The sequence below is a fragment of the Sebastes umbrosus genome, chromosome 12, assembly GCF_015220745.1.
Source record: "Sebastes umbrosus isolate fSebUmb1 chromosome 12, fSebUmb1.pri, whole genome shotgun sequence".
Taxonomy (NCBI): domain Eukaryota; kingdom Metazoa; phylum Chordata; class Actinopteri; order Perciformes; family Sebastidae; genus Sebastes; species Sebastes umbrosus.
In genome coordinates, this window is record NC_051280.1 from 2,919,906 (window position 1) to 2,939,605 (window position 19,700).

General features: G+C 41.5%; 1 protein-coding gene across 1 annotated transcript in view; it reads right to left on the reverse strand.

Moving 5' to 3' along the window:
• LOC119498812 (partitioning defective 3 homolog) overlaps nt 1-19,700 on the reverse strand; it is a 334,030-nt gene that overhangs the window by 61,078 nt on the left and 253,252 nt on the right. Inside the window, 3 exon segments of the mRNA XM_037787881.1 lie at nt 11,991-12,104; nt 12,106-12,131; nt 12,133-12,271. Coding sequence (XP_037643809.1) covers nt 11,991-12,104; nt 12,106-12,131; nt 12,133-12,271 — 279 coding nt within the window.

Below are 19,700 nucleotides of genomic sequence, written 5' to 3' on the forward strand. Positions count from 1 at the left end.
GCAGGCTTGGTAGAATGCAGGTGAGCAGTCCGTTGTGGAGAGCAAAGAGGCCCGAAATGCAGTCTCTGAAGCCACGGGCTATCGTCTGATGATGATTTAGCTTTTTATTGGTTTAAAATTAGCTAGTAAACTGGCTACTCGTGGAAACGATCCGGTCGTAGACGTCATCTCTCAACTCCAACTCCATTCTTGCGTCTTGCTCATCAGACTGTAAACAACTGACCGACACACAGAGGAGGAAGTCTTGGCCTGAATGTCCGCTGGCTTATTGGCCGTTTCCCCCTAGAGGCTGTCTCTTTGTCTCTTTAGGACACTTTGTAGATGTCCCTCAAATGCAAATTAAGACAAGCCTTGATTCTGCATCGACTGCAAAACTTTTCTATATTAATAAAATGAATTTTTATCAGATTTAATGGATTTGTGGGAGGCCCCTTATGAACTCCGTGGCCCACTGCACTCATTAAATTGACATTTTAATTAAAAAACAATACCTAGGCTGTAATCACAACAGTATGCAGAGCTTAATGTCTAGCCTCCCCTGAACCAAAGGAGCAATTAAAAGTGTCATGAGGTAAAGAGGAAGACAAAAGGCACATCAAAGGACCAGTGAACTAATGGACTAAGGGGAAAATATTAAGAAAAACCTCAGTTAAACTGAGGATGTTTTCCCTCGACTGTAAAATGATGAACGCTGAACATCACTGCAGTCATAACAGTATAATCTTGGATTACTGTACATGTTTATTTAGCTCAGATCAAACACTTAATTCGGCTTTTGATTAGGACTCAGATGGCGGCGTTATTAGTGCCATCACCGCAGGTGGTCTGCTATTAAAATGTTTGGAGTATCCAGCTTCAATAACCATTAAATCAATATGAGACATAATCCTCGTCATTAATGTGAAGACATCAATAATGCACTTAAAGGGGAATTCTGTTATTTTTTTCTCCAGCTGTTGGTATTTAGAAATTACCCGATATTTTCCGTAGTTTGGGGCCCGGTTTGAAAACATCACTGTTTAATAGAATTATTTTACCCAACGCATGTGACCCAGTTTGATGACAACATTTATTTGTTTCAGTGGAATCTCTCTTTGAATTCCTTCGGGTTATGAGGATTATTCAGTGTTGTGTCAATATGAAAACTCATTTGTCTCAACAAAGTGGAAACACCAATAACATGCTTCACCAACTCATGGCCTTGAAAAAGACGGAAGAATGTAAAAAAAAAAAAAAAAGTGAATAAATTAATTTCCAGGATGTTTAAGTATTTGTTCAAATGTGTCAGTCTTGACTGTTTTGATTGGCTGCATATCTGATCTTTATTCTTGAGAATTAATTACAGTCTTTATTTGGGGTTTCTTTAACTTTTTCAAAGGATTATTAGGATCATGAAGACGGATTGAAAGACTTTATTACCATTCTTCTCTAGACTTCCTGTACACACTTTCAAATTTGTAATCAATATTTTGCACTATTTCCTACACTAGAAACCACCCACATCTGTAAAGGGCTGAATAATACGACTAATAGCTAACTGTATATAATGATTGTGATTTACAGGCCCTCTGTGGATTCTATCAGGGTCAAGCCCACCTTGTTTTCAAAGCTCTTTAAAACAACTCCTTCTATACGGCCTAAATTAACAAGCCCTTACAGATTTGGAAACATCTAATAGTCAAAACAGTGAGTTTGGTTTTGTGCCTGGGTTTGGATCCCCTCTCTCAACGCTAAGGAGAAGCTGCAAGTAGCTTAAATCCTTAGTTGAAAAAAAACAAACTGACGGAGCCGTTAAAAAAATGAATGATGATTTTTTCTTTTTTTCCAGAAGGGATATACGTACATGTAACACTGTGGAAATAAAGTCTTCACCCGCCTGCTCTCGTTCCAACCTGAGAACACCAAACGACCCCCTAAAAACCCACTGAGCCCTCCTCTCCCACATCCATAAAGGATTTCCCCGGGGCAGGACATATCTCTCTACTGTAGCTCTTGGCCTTGATCCAGGGATTAGGAGTGGGAGAGGACTGGCCCGTCTCTCCTCATATACACTATAACGGATTCTACCGTATAGGAGCAGATGGTTGCTGACAGACCCTAACTTTAATAGAACCTATCTCACGCTCTACCCTCATATATAATCATCTGTATACGACATGTTGATTAAATGACGGTGTCAGCCATTTTAAATTATTCTTAATGGAACTCTGGCGGGCAAAACAGCAGGCGTGAGCAGCGGCGATAGGATCCACCTTGTTCATCTTAAGAGCTTTGTAATCTGCCTATCAGCTAACTGTAAAACCACAAGATAGAGAACAAAGCTCCCCTTACTGGCTGATGACACAAACTTTCAGCCAGTTTGGATGTTTGATGTGGGAACAGGGAAGTATTCTCACAAAACGATGAAAATTAAGCCAAAAAGTGAAAAAGAAGAGCATTAAATGTAGTTTGAAAGATATATAGATATAATGAAGCCGCCATTTTTGGTTACGTTTTTCCTTATCCGATGTGAGGGTTGCACTGTAAAGGACAGAGGGTGTCGTATCCTGTACAGATTGTAAAGCCCCCCGAGGCAAATTTGATGATTTTTGACTTGACTTGACTGCTTTGGATACCTTTGGGTGGCAAACACACTGTGCCACCACATTTGATGTGGTCAGAAGGAGTACAACGGCAAATATTTGCACCGGGACCCCTTAACTTTTTATTCTGGCCTTTCCATAGAAGCTTAAACCCATACACAGTACATATATAAGAGGTATAGACCCATTGTTTGTGGACCGCATGTTTTGAAGCCTCCAATTCTGCATTTTGGCCATCGCCATCTTGTTTTTTTGCCAACCAGAAGTGACACGAGAGGGTGCAGCCAAGTAAAACCGAACGCTGAATAAGACATTTTTTCAGGTGAACCTAAATGTTACAATTAACTTTAATGAACTGAAAACACACTGTGAAAGGGTTAAAACGGACAACGCCGTGGTAGCAGCCTGTCAATCACAAGGTAGCCCCGCCCTAAAGCATCCCCTGCTTTATGGTCTATTTGACTCTAAATGGGACCATAATTTACTAAATGAACATCATGCTGTATTGAAGAAGACTTAAAACTAGAGATTGAGACCATAAACTCATGTTTACAATGTTTACTGAGGTAATAAATCAAGAGAGAAGTAGGCTCATTTATCATAGACTTCTGTACAATCAGACTTCTTTCTGCAACCAGAGGAGTCGCCCCCTGCTGGCTATTAGAAAGAATGCAGGTTTAAGGCACTTGGTTTCACTATTCAGACCCCGGTGGTTGCTGTCTGCTTGAACCACACTATTTTATGGCTCTCATATTTTCATTATAACTTCTTGTTTTATTTAATTTTCCTTGTCTAATGGTTCTCAATGGGATTCAAACCTGAAGGAAGTTATCTGTGTTTCAGATTAGCTCATGAATCTCCTCAGCTACCTTCTGCTGATGAGAAGAGTTTTCTCAGGTGTTTCAGTAGATTTTCTTTAACTGGAGGCCAAACACGGTGGCAGCTGATCAAATTTCTATTCCCTGTTCTCGGTCACCAGGCTTTGGATCGGCGTTCAGAATGACAGTCGTGGTGACCCTCAAGCGGAGATGTTCCCCAAGCTGTAGTAAGACATCCTGTTCTGCTCAGCGAGTGGTGAGAACACACATCCATATTCCGCATAGCAGTGAAAGCCAACATTCTTGTCTTGTCTGGTCTATTCGCACATTACGAGCCAGATAGCAGAGCAGCTGAGGCGCAGAAAAGATGTGGCCGAGCTTGAATTTTTTTCTCAGGTCTTTAACGGTTGTGAAGAGGGGGGGAAAAGTCACAGCTGTGACTTCTTCCAACTCCAGGTTAGTCTGGCAGAAAATAGCACACAGCGGAGGACAAGCAAAACACTTTTCCACACAGTTTTCCAGCTGAATAGTTCACTTTATGTACTTGGCTTGAAATTGAATTTGTCAGACTTTGAGGCTCACAGAAAATGAAAACAAATCTTAGTTTTCAACTTGGATACAGAACAGATTTGACAACACGACAACATCTTAAGCATAGCTGGACCAGTTCTACAGGAAATGAAGCATTACCACGGCGTAATAACGTGTTAAATCATCAACAAGCCAGACGCCTTTTAATGTGAAAAACAGAGGAGATTAAGAAACGCTTTCAGGTCAGATGTGTGGGATTACAGAAACATGGGAACGAGAGTGAGATAAACAACACAGATGATGTCTGTTGGTAATGGATTATGGGGGATGTTGAGTGAGATTATTTTCTATTGATCCCTTCGTAAAATAGTGGCACCTACTGTCTCTCCTTAAATTGGTAAATCCAACAAAATGATGTTTAAGCTCGCTGAAGCTTTTTAGGCTTTTAAATCTCTCCGTCTTTGTACTTGGAAATTGTATCTATGTTTGTGAGTTTTGGATACTCCTGTGTTTGTGTCTCTAGTTTGGATGTGTTTGGTCCCCAGCTGGGGCTCCTTGTCTCAGAATAGACAGGAATGTTGGATTAGCGGCGTGTTTACTCAACACGGAATGAAAGAAAGAAGGAAGGGTTGTGTTTGAATTAATTGCTAAGCGAAGAACAATGCAGCGAGTCTAAGCTGTCTGTTCAAATTCATGTGCTGGACCTAACACTGTTAATGTACGCACACTCTTTAGGTTACATTTACACCCTAGGCTGGATTACCAACCAGACAATTAGTTTGTGACTATTTGATTAACCCCCCTGAGACCTGCGGGGATCCTGACTTTACTGTCTTTCAGAGGCTCTAGTAGGTTTCAGGTTTTTAGGGCTATAGAGTGAAGACACAGATATCCTATGAAACTATGAAACCTAAAGAATCCATTGGTACCAACATGTCATGCTACCATGTCGGGAAGGAAGCTAAATAACGCTCCAAAGCCATTTTCAAAGGGGTACCTTGACCTTCTGACCTCAAGATATGTGAATGTAAATGGGTTCTCTGGGTACCCACAAGTCTCCCCTTTACAGACATGCCCCACTTTATGATAATCACATGCAGTTTGGGCAAAAAACCGTGCCGTTTTTTCCATGCAGTATAAATGTGATATTTTCGCCAATTCTAAAATGATATGTTTGAATATTTCTGCACACTGGCAATGACAATAAGGGGGTTTTCACATCACTTCTATGTGACATCTACTGCTGATCTGCTATCTCCCCCTAAAGACCCCCCTTACCTCTTTGCTAATCTGCTACCTGTAAAGCCCAATATAAACAGCATAATAGAGGCCTTAGGACTGCATTAATGGCAGCAATTTTGTGGGGCCCTCTTAGACAAAGCAGAAAACGCAACATCTGAAATATTATCATGACCAGAAAGTTAAAGTTATTGCAATATGTGTTGGCAATTGACTATTTACACATCTAGCAGAGAAACATAAACATTCATTTTGGAGTTGTTTTTTCGGCCACCTGATGAATACATTCAAGTCCAACATTCACTCTCCTTTTAGCTCAGGTTTTGGTCTCCACCAACTCCTGAGTGAAATAACTGAGCTTCTTTAGCTGCTAAATCCTTCACCAGCTTCACCTAGCGTCAGTTTATCAGAGCTTGCTTGATCAAAACAGCTGATTGTTATGGCTGGAAACAAGTTTGTAAGGCAGAAAATTGAGGAAAACAATGATCTTCAGTTAAAAAGCTGCATAGAGAGGAAGGTGGACTCCAGTTTAGTGACAATTATCACGACAAGCAACCCCTTTGGCTTCACAATAGTGATTGATGATTAATATGGAAAATAGTGCAGCTGTAAAGGTCCGGATGTGTCTAAAATTTGTTTCGCTGCTGCACCCGTCCACAGCAGTACGTTGCTTTGCTCCCGTGCTGGTACTCCTGTCTGTTTCTCCATACTCGGGGCACCGACCGCCATCCTACTGTAGGTAATACACTCACTATGGATAAGTACCTCATACAACCCCACTTCAAATAATCCAAACTATGCCTATGAGATGGTTTCCAACGTAAATGCATGTTTTAATGAAATCATCACAAACTGACACAGCCAGTCGCATTTCAGCACACAAGTACTGGTCGCTTTCTGGGTCTGTGGGCAAATTATAATGAAGCGGCCATGTGTGCTTAGGCTAAAAGATACATACAGTACACGATGCAGAGAAAATATGGATGAACGGGGATCGACAGGGGCCCTCAGCTCATTTTTGCCCTGGGGCCACCTTGCTGGTTAGTCCAGCCCCTGTTTGGACCACCATCAACAGAAATCTTTACAGAATCTTACACAAGGCTTGGCTTTGTATTCATTGTGTGCAGCTGTATACCGGCCACCGTACTCTATCTGTGGTACACACACACGCTTACACCTTTGACTTGTCACTCCCACTCCTCTCCATTTCCAGTGAATACACACGTGCACCTGAACAAAAAGCCAACAAACACAGAGAAGCTCCTGCATCGAAACATAGCACAGATGCACGTGATTAAACAACGTGTGCACACAGCATACATGAAGTCAAGTGCAAATGCAAATGCATGCACACACACACACACACACACACACACACACACACACACACACACACACACACACACACACCACCTTATCAGCCCGTGGAAAGCTGCAAGGCGACTGTCGCGTCTGTTTGTTGGTCTGCGTGGCTGTTTCTGGGTGTTTGTGAGACAACACAACCGCGTTCGCTCCCTCTGAGGCCCCCTTATTCCCCCGGTGGAGATGAAATGTAATGGAGCCGATTCAATAAGAGCGCTGCCTCCCCCGGGAAAGGCGGAGAATCAAATCACACCGAATCCCTCAGAGCCTTCCCAGCATTCACTGCTGCCTCGTAGTTGGGAGGGGAATAAAACAATGGTGGCTAATTCACTTGGTTCTCAGCACACTTGCACTTCACATAACACGGATGGAGTGGGATGTCGAGGGCTAATAAAGCTATTCAATAACACGCTTGACTGCTGCTACAACAGGATTTTTAGTAAATTCAGCTTATCAACTCTGCAGCGAACGCTAAAGAGCTGGTAAGATCTCCTGTGACTTCATAATTTACAGTTCTTAGGGTATTTAGGAAAAAATAACAAATGATACAGATGTCAGTGTTACACCCCGAGACCCCAGTGAGAAATGTTTTTTTAGCTGTAATGGTGGGAAAACATTGGGGGAGATAAAAAACACTAAGCTTTTGACAATATTTTGTTTGGCAGGTTGAGAAGGGAGAAAGAAAGACCACCAGTGTCCCAGCAGCAAGGTTATGCAATGTGGTTAAGAGCCAAAACAGAAAAAGAAGAATGTTCCAACCTGACACTACCACCGTGCCGCCTACGCAACAAACAGCACAGGTACACAACTAAATAACATCCAGTGCTTCTGTGAAAACAACTTCCAATTTACTGTCTTGTTAAAAACACGTAGCTTCAAACATAAATAAATGACATCTAAGAGATGCGTCTAATCCTGAAAGTAACAAGAGAGCTGAGTGTTGTTTCAGGCTTGGTGCAGCAGACGGGTTGAGTCTATATAGTCCTCGTGGTCATTGCTCCTTAAAAGCAGAGGAAACGGCACAACTGTTCCCTTTAGGCCTCAGAAGCTCCTTCTGGCCTCTTAGTTGTTTTTGTTTTTTAAACCTCTGCAGTTAAATTGAAATTCTGACAGCACTATGTTTGAAGGAAAAAGAGGCAATTAAAAATGAATTCCAATGGATATTTTATGCAGCTGCATGTTGTCTTTTTTTTCCTCTCCCGTTTCCTCTCGGACAGCCCAAGCACTGCGGTGCTCAGAAAGGCAATTGTGCGTTTTACTGCCCCCGGAGGAATTGACACAGGGGCCGTGTGATCCTGGTATTCTCATTTGGCCATTGAAGAGAATTTTGGTCCCGTTGTTAAAAGGTGTTGTGTGAGGATGTGACAGTACCACGGTTAAGGGATGATTTTTCCTCTTGGCCAGAACTAGTCTGGATTAAAATGCCTGCAGGAAGATCACAAAGACAATCAGGTCTGAAATTAAGCACCCGCCATCGCCAAATGCGGGTAAATTGTTTGCAGTGGCGGATAAAATCGTCAGGTCATCCGCCACTTTGGCAGGAAGGAAAACCGATAGGAATGGGAATGCAGAATTGGTTCTCGTTGATTCCCAGTTGTCTGATTCCATGGCATCTCACAGCTCAGTGACTATCGATTACTCTTATTGATGGTTTCCGACAGTTACGCATGTACAATGACGCATACGCAACGCTGTATAGTTTGTTTGGGACCGGAGAAGGTGGAGAGAAAGAAAAAAAAGCGCTCAAAAGCATTGCGCTACTAAACCTGAGGGCACGCACCATTTCCTCAGATCATCTCATCTCCCTCATCATCTGATCTAAAATGTTATTCCTTCATTTAGTGCACAGATTTCAGAAGTGGCAAATACAATTTCTGATTGGCAGACATAAAAAAAATACTTACTTGCCACAGTGGCAGGCAGTGAAAAAAGTTAATTTCAGACCCTGATGACAATGTACGTAAATGATTATTATCATAGAGTAGCGGCAATATACAGTAACAGTTAGAGTCGTGGTAGAAGCAACAAGGGCAGAATGTTTCCGTGCTGTGCTGTGTCATATTTAAGTCTCACACTGTATTTCCTAACCTCGTTAAGACGGGTGCTACTTGATATTTTTTGTAACCTTATTTAACCAGGAAAATCCCTCGAGATAGGATTCCTTTTCCGAGGGAGATCTGAATAACGATGATTATGTTGCAAATCTCTCTGGCGTAGCGCTGACCCCTTCAGTGTTGACTTTGAGTCATGATCTTGTGACAATCACAAACAAGTCAAGCATCAACAAAAGGGCTTCACAAACACTAATATTAAACTGTGACATTTTGAAAAGCCATATCATAGACACGCTTCAGGCATAAAATACTGAATTAAAGATTAAAGATGAACGTGCTCTCTCCTCGACAAACAGAAACAATAAGCACCACAGATTCAGATCGTTAAAAACATCTCCTGATTTGAACGGTGAAAAACGACAAATCCAGCACAGAGGGACATCTAAGTATCAAGCTGACTCGAACGAAATCTAAAACTGTTTATGTTTAAACTTATCACGGCCGGCCCTGTCATTTCAAAAGAAAAGCTTTAGTGTAGGAAAAAAATAACATTTTCCTTCGCGCTCAGTTTCTATGGACATGTTATTGCTTTGATCAAATCTCCTCAATGCTTAAGCTCTGATATCAGTCCGTGCTGCCATTCCAATCCCATAATAACAAACACCCGTCGTCGGGTGAGCCTCCCTCCCTCCTCTGCTTGGCATGGCAGGGTCTAATTCACTTCCTGTTCAGTAGGGGGGCAGACAGGAAACAGGAAACACGCTTCCTGGTTCTCTCAGGAGGTATATTTTTCTTACGATTGGGGATCTGGGAACGCAACATAATGCCTTTGAGGAGTTTAAGTCCCTGGCACCTACACAGCTGTAATCAAAGCCTCCTGAAAAGAGCAAGCGTCTGGAGCAGCATGGTTAGCTATGGGGACTACATAAAGAGTATGAAAAGTAACATTTAAAAGGGACATATGATGCTCATTTTCAGGTTCATACTAGTAGTTTGGGTTTCTACTAGAACATGTTTTACATGCTTTAATGTTCTAAAAACACATTATTTTTCCTCATACTGTCTGTCTGAATATACCTGTATTCACCCACTGTCTGAAACGCTCCGTTTTAGAGCCTGTCTCTTTAACCCCGCCTCCTGAAAAAACCCAGTCTGCTCTGATTGGCTTGCGAGAAAAATAGGGTGTTCTCAAGCTGTGGGCGGTATATTCTTATAAGCCTGGCATGTGACATGGGATGTTTGTGGGTTGGTAAACACTCCAGATACCTAAACGTATGTGCAAAAGAACTGAAAAAGTGAGTTTTTCATGATAGGTCCCCTTTAAGTGTAATGGCTGTCCACAATCACATGTAAAAAAACATTATTTGTCCGAGCACATTTGGTGCCCTAAAAAAAACACCAAAGTCAAACGAAAGTGAGACGTGTTGCTGATATTAATTGAAAAGATCAATATTACCTCAGCTTCACCTCTCTGCGGTGTAACAAAGTGAAATGCAATAAAGAGTTATATCTCCGAAGCCCAGTGGAACGGTTAGCCGAAGCCTGGAGTGCAATATGAACTATTGAAGTTGTGCAGTCATGGTTATCCCTATTAGGGCTGCAACTACTCAATAATTGATTCCTGACTAATGTTTTCATTATGTTTCAGTCTGATTAATCATTTTACCTATAAATGTAAACAAATAGTCATTCGTAGGTTCCCACGGCCGAAGATTGTCTTTGAGTTGCTTTTTTTGTCCAACCAATCGTCCAAAACCTCCTAATTCAAGTTAAAAATAATAAAACAACACAAGAAAAATCTGCAAATCCTCACATTTGAGAAGCTGGAACTAGTAAATACTTTAAATGTTTGCTTTATGAATGACCTAAACGGTTAAAGAATTACAAAAACAGTGAAACCATTTCAGTGCTAATCCGTTAGCTTGCTGTTGTCGCCGTGGGCTTTAGTGGTGCAGCTTTCTTGCCAACACTTATTCACCCCCAAAGAGGCATAAAACAAAAATCTCATGGTAGAGTAGTGAGAGGAAAATGAAATTGCTTATTGTGGTGAATGAATGAGCTATTAACTTTAATATAACGATGATTAGAGTCTAAATCACTGAGTGAATTCCCCTTACCTAATTAAACAAGACTCCATATCTGTAATGCTAGTATATTATCTTCTGTTGTGCATCTGCATTGCCTCCACGCAGGACCACATCAGGGATTTCATAAGAAAAAAAATCATACAATGACAACAGCAGCACAATGAATTATGAATCAATACGAGCTACAGCACTCTTGAAGTACACACAGGCTGCTGGAGACCATTGGGGATGTTGTGAAATAGCACGACTAAGACAAACCCATTCATTCAGCTAGGGATGTACTCGCCTGCGCTGGCCTATGTTTCTGCTGCGCTGCAGGCTTTCCTCGATTGGCTTCAAGTTTCCCAAATCCATCTTAGGGGCTGCAAATCTCTCCCTTCATTGATCGAAGGAGGATTAGAAAGCACAGACCTGCAGCGCTGAGAGCTGCGACAAGATGCAGGCGTTTAGAACATTCTGGCTTTTATTCTGGCTGGCTGTCACTGCAGTGGACTTTGCTTTGGGTTACAAGTTTCACGCAACTTGGCTGCTGTATATGAATACAAAGTAGATACACGAAGGGAACCTCCATGCCAGGCCAGGGTGATCATTTTAAAATGAGCTGTCAATCATGAACATAGAAGGTCTGAAATGTTGGTAGCTCAGGCAGGAGTGTTTCCCAGAGAACGCAGGGGGGGAAATGCAACAAAGTGAAAAGGTGGAAACAAGGTGAAATCAACAAGAGAACGAACGACAGAAAGAAAGAGAGGTAGAAAGGTCATGGGAGACAGGAAGAGAGACAGATATTCAAAGGTTCCCATTCAACCTGCTGCCTCCCCTGAGTAATCCCACATCCCGCCCTCCTGAGAACGGCGCACTGTGTCTCGCAGTCGGCGAGCTGACATTTACTGCATGCCTTCTGTTGCTGTGATTATTCTCTCCTCCAGGTGTGATAGCCAGCTTGCCGTCTCTCCGTGCAATAATGCTGCCTCAGAGTTACGAGAATTGGGAACGTGAGGCAGAATCAGGTCCGGACAGACCTTTAACTGACATACCATGACTGGGTCGTGCTTTTGAATTGGAGGTAGAAAGGTTGCTGAACCATGAATGGCAGCCCATCACCTGGCTTTGGGTGGAAATGTCTTCTGATACTCCAAAAGAATTCACGAGTGTAAACCAAGTAATTCATTCATTTTTCAAGGGATATAAGGAAATTGAAAAATAAATATGACCCAGAGGAGAACATAAAATAACTACTGAAAGATACTGTCTGGTTTCAGTGATTGACCCCCAAACACCCTACAACAGAACTCTTGAAATGCATTAATCCACCCCTACCTGTCTGCAGACGGAGGCCGGTCGTTGCGGGCCTTGCTGACTTGGGTGTAGAGGGAATCGGAGTGCTGGTGCTGGTGGTGCGGATTGGATGTGGGGTAATCGTCCCGGGGGCTGGGGCCGGCTGTGCCCGCTGTCCCCAGCAGCTGTTCAGGGGGTTGATGCCAGCGTACGGGTGCTCCTCCTCAGAGGATCTCTCTAGTGTGCGGCTTATGTCCAAGATTTCGGCGTAGTCCCGTTCCCTGGCCTGGCGCTCCCTCAGCTCCCTGGTCTTGGCCTGGATCCTGATGGGGAAGATTGTAATAGACATGTTGATACTATGTTGTCTGGCTCAAAAGACAATGTTGGGTCAGAAAAAAAGTACCATCTGTGTAGCTTGGGGCTGCTTCTGGAAAACATATATAGTTTTGGTGCTGTAATGTATTCTGTAAGTATGGTTTTAATGGATACTGCCACGTCAAATATATCCATTCACCTTTCTTGCATTTATATATCAAGCACCACAATAGAAACCTGGTTTTATATTGTTAAATAAACTAAGCTACATTAGTAGCAAACATTTAGCTAAAAGCAAATGTCATTTGCTACCCATGTAGCTTAGTTCAACACTTCTATCCTTTAACCCCGCCTCCCAGCCCTCGGTCTGGGGCTCATTCACATGAACGGAGGAAGAGAAATAACTTTGGATTCAGCTATTAGTGACTAACAACTTTTAGGACCCAATGATTTAAATAAGGGTTGCACAAGTGTTCGTAGTGGGAGAAAGTATTTTTTTGGCCCAATGGCTTCATGTGACTGACCCAGAATTTGAAATTCCACATTTGGCCACTAGAAAATTTGCCTCAAAGCCCAACGTTATTCCTGGAGGCCTGATAATAACGAGTATAACAAGCGAGAAAGTCCAAAATGGGCTGGGGGGAGTGGTGGTGGACGGTCAAACAAAACACAGACTTTCATCCAGGAGGCCACTGTTAGTGTCCCAGGTGAAACCAAAAGTAAAGGTTTGTTAGATAGTCCGCTAAGGGCGGTTGCTATTCATTTACGCTAGTTAGGTTACATATATACATTATGTTGCGTTGGTTACGTTACGTTGTTACATTACGTTATTACATTACGTTATTTACCATTACGTTGTTCATTACGTTGTTACATTACTTTGTTAAATTACGTTGCATCGTTACGTTGCTGCGTTACGTGCTTGCGTTACGGTGTTGCGTTACGGTGTGCGTTACGGTGTTGCGTTACGTTGTGCGTTACGTTGTTGCGTTACGTTGCGTTACGTTGCGTTTGCGTTTACGTTGTTGCGTTGCGTTACGTTGTTGCGTTGCGTTGTTGCGTTGCGTTGTTGCCGTTAACGTTGTTGCTACGTCAATTATTTTAAACAAACCATGATAATTTTTCTAACCTTAACCAAGTAGTTTTGTTGCCTAAACCTAACCAATCATTTCACGATGTTAGCCAAGTGCCATTGTGCGTTTCTGCAAACGTGATACGAGGCCGATATGAAAACATATTTGTGAAACATATTTTGGTTCAGAATCGTCGATATTTACACTGCATAATTAATACTGTACAAGAAATGTGTAACTGGCAGTGAAATTCTTTATGAACCCTGGTTAAAACTGCTCCGTGGGAAACTGAAGCTGCGATCTCACTGGTTTCAACTTTATCAGGTAAAGCCTTTCTGTTAAAGCCTTGTAGTGTACACACTGCAAAGCTGAGAGACGCTGTAAATCTCAGGTGTCACATTAACATAACACCAGGCGAGTCACTGCATACATCTGCAAGTGATTGTTTATTGTGCCTTTTTAACTTTCCATTACAGACGGGGAGAAAGATGTGGAGCCTATTATTTATGTTTCCCCCCCAACTGAATAATACCATAAACAATGTATAATAGTCTCTCGCCCCACAACACCTCATACAAGGGAAGCACTTTGTATTCACCAGAGTGCTGCTAATGTACAGCTACCATGCTTTTCTCTCTCTGTCTCTCAAACACACACACACACACCTCTGACAACTCTCTGTCTCATACAGAACAACTGAGACACACAGACATCACACATCACACTCTCTCTAGGCCATTATCTTGTGATAACTGGCAATGCCATTTTCTACAGCAGGGGGACTACCTATCGCGCAGCCCCGTAATTACAGCCTTGCAATTATCAGAGCTTTACAATACCTAAATATCATACTGCTCTCTTTCTCCAGGCCCCTTTTTAATGGCAGCGGGAAAGAGAATGGGACAGCCACCATGACGAGGTAGGGGGTGCGACTTCACTGAACACCTCAGCGGGCTAAAATCTGAACGCTTCCTCCAGAAAATGTGCATGCTGGTGCATAATGAAACAATAAGTCTAATAAGGAGGGCGCCCCATTGGATGTAATGTGGATTTAAAAAAAAACGAGAGTAAATGAGTGGGAATACTTTAATACTAAAACGAGGCTCTGCTAATGAACGTGATGGTTTATTAACGGCTCCCTACTGAACGTGGACAGGGGTAACAATCTTTTTATAGCAAAATGTGCACTTATCCCAACAACTTAACCCATGTCACATGAAAGCTTGTGGCTTGCTAGCTGTGTCTGTACTAGTTGTGGACTCAGCAATTATCTAATAGCGCAGAAGGAAGCAGGGCCTTTGAGGGAACTATCTTTAAACCCAGAGGAAAAACAGTGTCTTTCCATCAGAGAAAGCAGCAACAGCAGAAGTGGGAGCAGCTACTGATTGTATACACAAGCGCAGAGTGGCTGATAAGATTAAGGCCAGACATACCAATCCAGCGCCTGGCCTTCTCCGTGCAGCCCCTTCCCATAACGAGGCACTGGACGGGTCAACGGGCCAGTTTCTGAGTGAGGAAGGATGCAGCTTGAACCAGTTGCAGTTGTGGGAGAATCTCAATTCCTAAGAGCTGAAGTATTGAACAAAGACGGCAACCTACACTTGTGGGGTCAAAACAGGTTTGAAATATATATGTACATGCTGAAGGGTAGGGATGCAACTAAGGATTATTTCCATTATCCATTAACCTGTTGATTGTCTTTTACAATAAATTTCATTGTTCAGTCCATGAAATGTCAGAAAATGGTAAAGAAACGGCCCGTGAGCCCAAGGTAACGTCTTTAAATTGTTCAACCAACAATCCAAAGCTCAAAGATATTTATTCTACAATGATACATCCTAAATTTCCCCTCTGGGGTTCAGTAAAGGTTTATCTTATCTTTGGTGAAAGCAGCAAATCCTCACATTTGAGACGTTGGTACCAATATTTTTGCTTAATAAAAGACAATTAATGGATTATTGAAATTGTCACTTGATCAACAAATCTTCTCTGCACTCCTGGAGTTTTTAATATTAACTGCGATAAAAAAAAAGTTAATTATAATTATCAAAACAAAGAAAAACAATTACATTTAAAAGGTATACTGCACTAAATGTCATGTTTTAAAGGTACTATATGTAACAATTTACATGTACAGATTGTAATGTAACTTAAAAACTGAGTCTTTCCACGACTTTCTCAGTTGCCTTTAACAGCCTGTAGTCTGATTTCTATGTAAGGAAATTGTTAAGTTTTCACATATTTTACCGTATTTTTTTGGGGATATTCAGATCATTTTCACTTATTTTACTTATAATTTTCCATCATATATTTTTTTTTTTTTAGATATTTTTCATTAATAATTTCCTGCCATTTTTGGGATTTCCGAATGTTTTTTTTTTCATGCTTTTAGGCTCTTTACAAATATATGTTAGTTTGTTTGGTTTTCACATATTTTACTAATATTTTTCAGCCATTTTATGGATATTTTACACATTTTTCAGCCATTTATCAATATTTCTTGACATATTTTAATAATAATTTATGGAATTTTTTTCACACATTTTATTAATCATTTTCTGACATCTTTTGGATATTTTTCACATATTTATGAATGTTTTTCCATGTTTTTAGCCTCTTTACAAATAGATATTTTTTAGTTTAGTTTTAACACATTTACAGCCACTGGTGTTTAATTAATAACAGAGATTCTCTGAAAGTTACATATAGTACCTTTAAGTATCAAACACATCGTGTAGGCTTACATTAATGCCATCCATCCTCAAACTACCTCTGCAGCATACTCCACTTCTTTGCTGTTCCACACAATCAGATTTTCTACCAACATATTGATAAATCAACACCTTCCATTTATCACTAGCTTCTACATTTGTCATTCACTACTTACATAAGCAGACAGAGCAGCTCGCTGCAAAAGTAAACAGCTAACTGTGATTGCAACAATTGGAAGCTGTGATAGAATTTGTATTTAGACCAAACTGAGTTTATACATGGCTGATGGAGAAGTACATTATGCTACTGGAGTGCTTTCTATGGATGCTTTTGATACTTCTTTGGCGGTGGAACTGGGTAACCACTGGGGGAACTGCTGTGAAACAAGGGGGACTACAGCTGTATTCCTTTAAGACACAATCTAAGCCTCCATCTATGTCAACATGACGAGCACTTAAAAAGCAATGCTGCGAAAAATGTTCAATTGTACAAATACAATTACGCTGATTGAAATGGGACAGGAAGGAAAACCACACTTGGCCTAATCATTGCCCTTTCAGTCCCAAAATATTTACGCAAGGAAAACCCTGCTTTCTTTCTAACGGCTAACCTTGATCAAAGATGAAAATACTCTCAGAGTGAAGGGTAAATGATGACACAAAGCAACGAGAGGGGTAGGAAAAGAGTCAGAGGTTGAACAAAGAGAGTGCACAGCAGAGAGAGAGAGAGAGGGAGAGACAGCAGATAGAAGGGTATAGAAATGGCAGGATGGGACATGGGGGGAAGAAATGTGTTTGACGAGTGACCTTTCTACCACATCAAGCCAGAACAATGGTCCATTATGTGCTATTGTAACCACTGTGTAATAAACCTTCCTCTTAGCGGTAGTGCTGACACAACGGATAGACCACGGTGAAAGGCAGGAAGTACATGAAAGGAGAAGGTCCAGTGGGATAAGATGGCTGCTGAAAGTCCTTTTTGGACTGATAACATTGGATATCTGGAAATGTTTTATGATTTGGCGACAAGTAGCCAGTTCTGAAGCACTTGCCTTGCAAGGAGAATACTGCAGGATTTTGGAGGGATCCAGGAAATGATATTGTATATCTGGACATCTTTTTAGGAATCTGTCATTTATCTATCAGAATAACAAGAGTATATTTTACATTAAAAGACTTGAGTTGATACTGTTAATCTTGAGCAAGAGGTAGTGGTAATGAGTGTCTAGGTCAAGGGAAATGCACTGGGATAAATTATGTGATATACAGCAGACTATATTTTTATACATTTACGACTACATTTACAAAACTAATATTCCACTATTCAGAATATGACAACGTTCTGAATTTGATTCGGGTCATGTAAACAGCATATTCTGAATTAGGCCTTATTCTGAATGGAGCATTTTCAGATTAAGACATGTGGGATATGCTGATGTTATTCAGGTTTTAGGAGCATTCTCGGGACATGTATACAGAGCATTCAGAATATGCATCTCATTTGGGGTTTTTACGTCAGTTTGCGACACACAGCCTCTTGCCTGTTTACGTCCAGCTCTGTGCGTTGTACACAAACCAACTAGCCGACAGTTTGCAGAGATGCTAGCCTAAAAGAAAAGCCCTCATTTCTGGTCGGAACCTACTTTTAAACATTATGAAAGACTTGGATATCAACAGGTTTTTGGATATGCGCAAATATCTAACGCCGTTATATAACGCTGATCTTTTCAAGAATGTGGTTGAAGGAATGAAAGAGTGAGGCTGTTAACCCGGAGTACGCAAAGCTGCATGTACACTGGAATAATAGTGGAATATTCATTTTCATTAGCCATGTATACAGCTTAGTAGGAATATTGTTTTTTTCGGAGGACAAAAAACAGAATATTGTGTGCATGTTGTAGTCAGTGTCTGCTGTATAGATTTAACCTTTTGGCCGTATGACTCTTAAAACACTGACTGATACAGTCACAAGCAGTGTTGAGACTAAAGGACGTCTTTGGCTGTAGATGGATGCTGTGTTTGCCAATCAAATAGATGCAATTACACACGCCAGATAGAATACTTGTAGTGTCTGCTATGTTGCACTGTACAAAGCAAAGGGAAGTGTTTTAGATCTCTTAACTAGAGTAAAAATCATTTTCATCAATGGGCATGTCCTGGTGTCTGTAACTGAATGGTCTAAATCTATATTTCCAATGATCTGTCAATCTGAAATACATCAGTATTGGCAAATACCTCCATTTTAGTAAGGAAAGTCAAAGATTTAGCACTGGTGCATCCCAAGGTAGTGGACACTAGAGGGTTTTTATTCAAATTGCTGTGGATGTGTCAAATCAATGACACTATCTAATACAGAATAAATCCATGTATTGTAACCAATTGTTTCCATATCTGCTCTTAAAATGACCATACACTTTCCCCCACAAACATCAGTGTTCTGTCTGAACTGTCTGACTAGATTTGTTTGTCTGGCTTGGGGTTGGAGCCCACTGGGACTTGAGACTTAAACCTGTGAGGAAATCCATCAGTTTAGTCAATCACAGCTGGATTAACCACAGCCTCTGGCAGTGGCCAATCAATAGGCGCTCTGCAGCGAGATGCCGAAGCTCCCGGCTGAACCTTGGGGAGAGCAGCTTGGCGAAACACAGCTAACTGGATCATTGTTTAACGCCAAAGCAGCCACAGTCTTCCACGTCCTCAGTGGGATCTCCCCGTCAGTATCAGTGTATCTCAGCTGGTGGTTAAATACAAACGAGAGGCGTGCTTGTGCTTTTCAGGTGCTTGGGGAAGGGTTACGCTTGGAATGAGTCAAACACCCAACGCTGAACAAAATAATTAATGCATTGAACTACTGTCAGACAATCCCAAGATGGTTCCCACTCTGTGGATGCACAGACCTTAATTTGGCTGATTTTTGTTCCTCATGTACCATTTTGCCTGATTTCCCAAAGCCCTTTCTCGCCCTGGGCACTCGACAGGGCAACACCATCACACACTAACAAACAAAAGAACAAATAATTGCACAGAAACACTGACACACCCATTTCTTAGCTCTTGCAGAGGCTCTGCATCGAAGATAAATCTGAAGAAATAGGTGGAAAGTCTGCGTTTACTTCCACTTCTACTTGTAATGAGAGGCAGCCCTATCGGTTACTTATTATTAGATCACATACTATAACGTGTAGTGGCTTCAGAAAGCATTCAATCAATTTTCTTTGTACATTCTGTGGTGGCTGAAGGCTCAAATGAATCTGGATTAATTGATTTTTATGTCAATAATCAGCCGCTTAGACTGTTGTTAGGCTATCAAATAAGCGTGATCAGTCGCTATAAGCCTCATAGATGTGGGTCAATAGGGGCCTACTACACCCATTAGTAGGTTCATCTATTCACATCAGATCATCGAAATAAGGTATAAAAGAACACGACAGCGACCTCCAGCGACCGTAGCAATTATGACAGGAGCAGAAGCGGAAGTCAGGCGCTGTAGTATAGACAGTGTGAAACTCCACATGGGGTGGAGGTCAGAGACGATGAACTCAGGGTTTTCACCCAGGAGACCGGAGTTTGCATCTCGTGTGCAGCCAACTATGTGTAGCTGTCTTTGTGTTCGTAGTTATTTTACGATAAAACACAATGTTTTTCCCTAAACT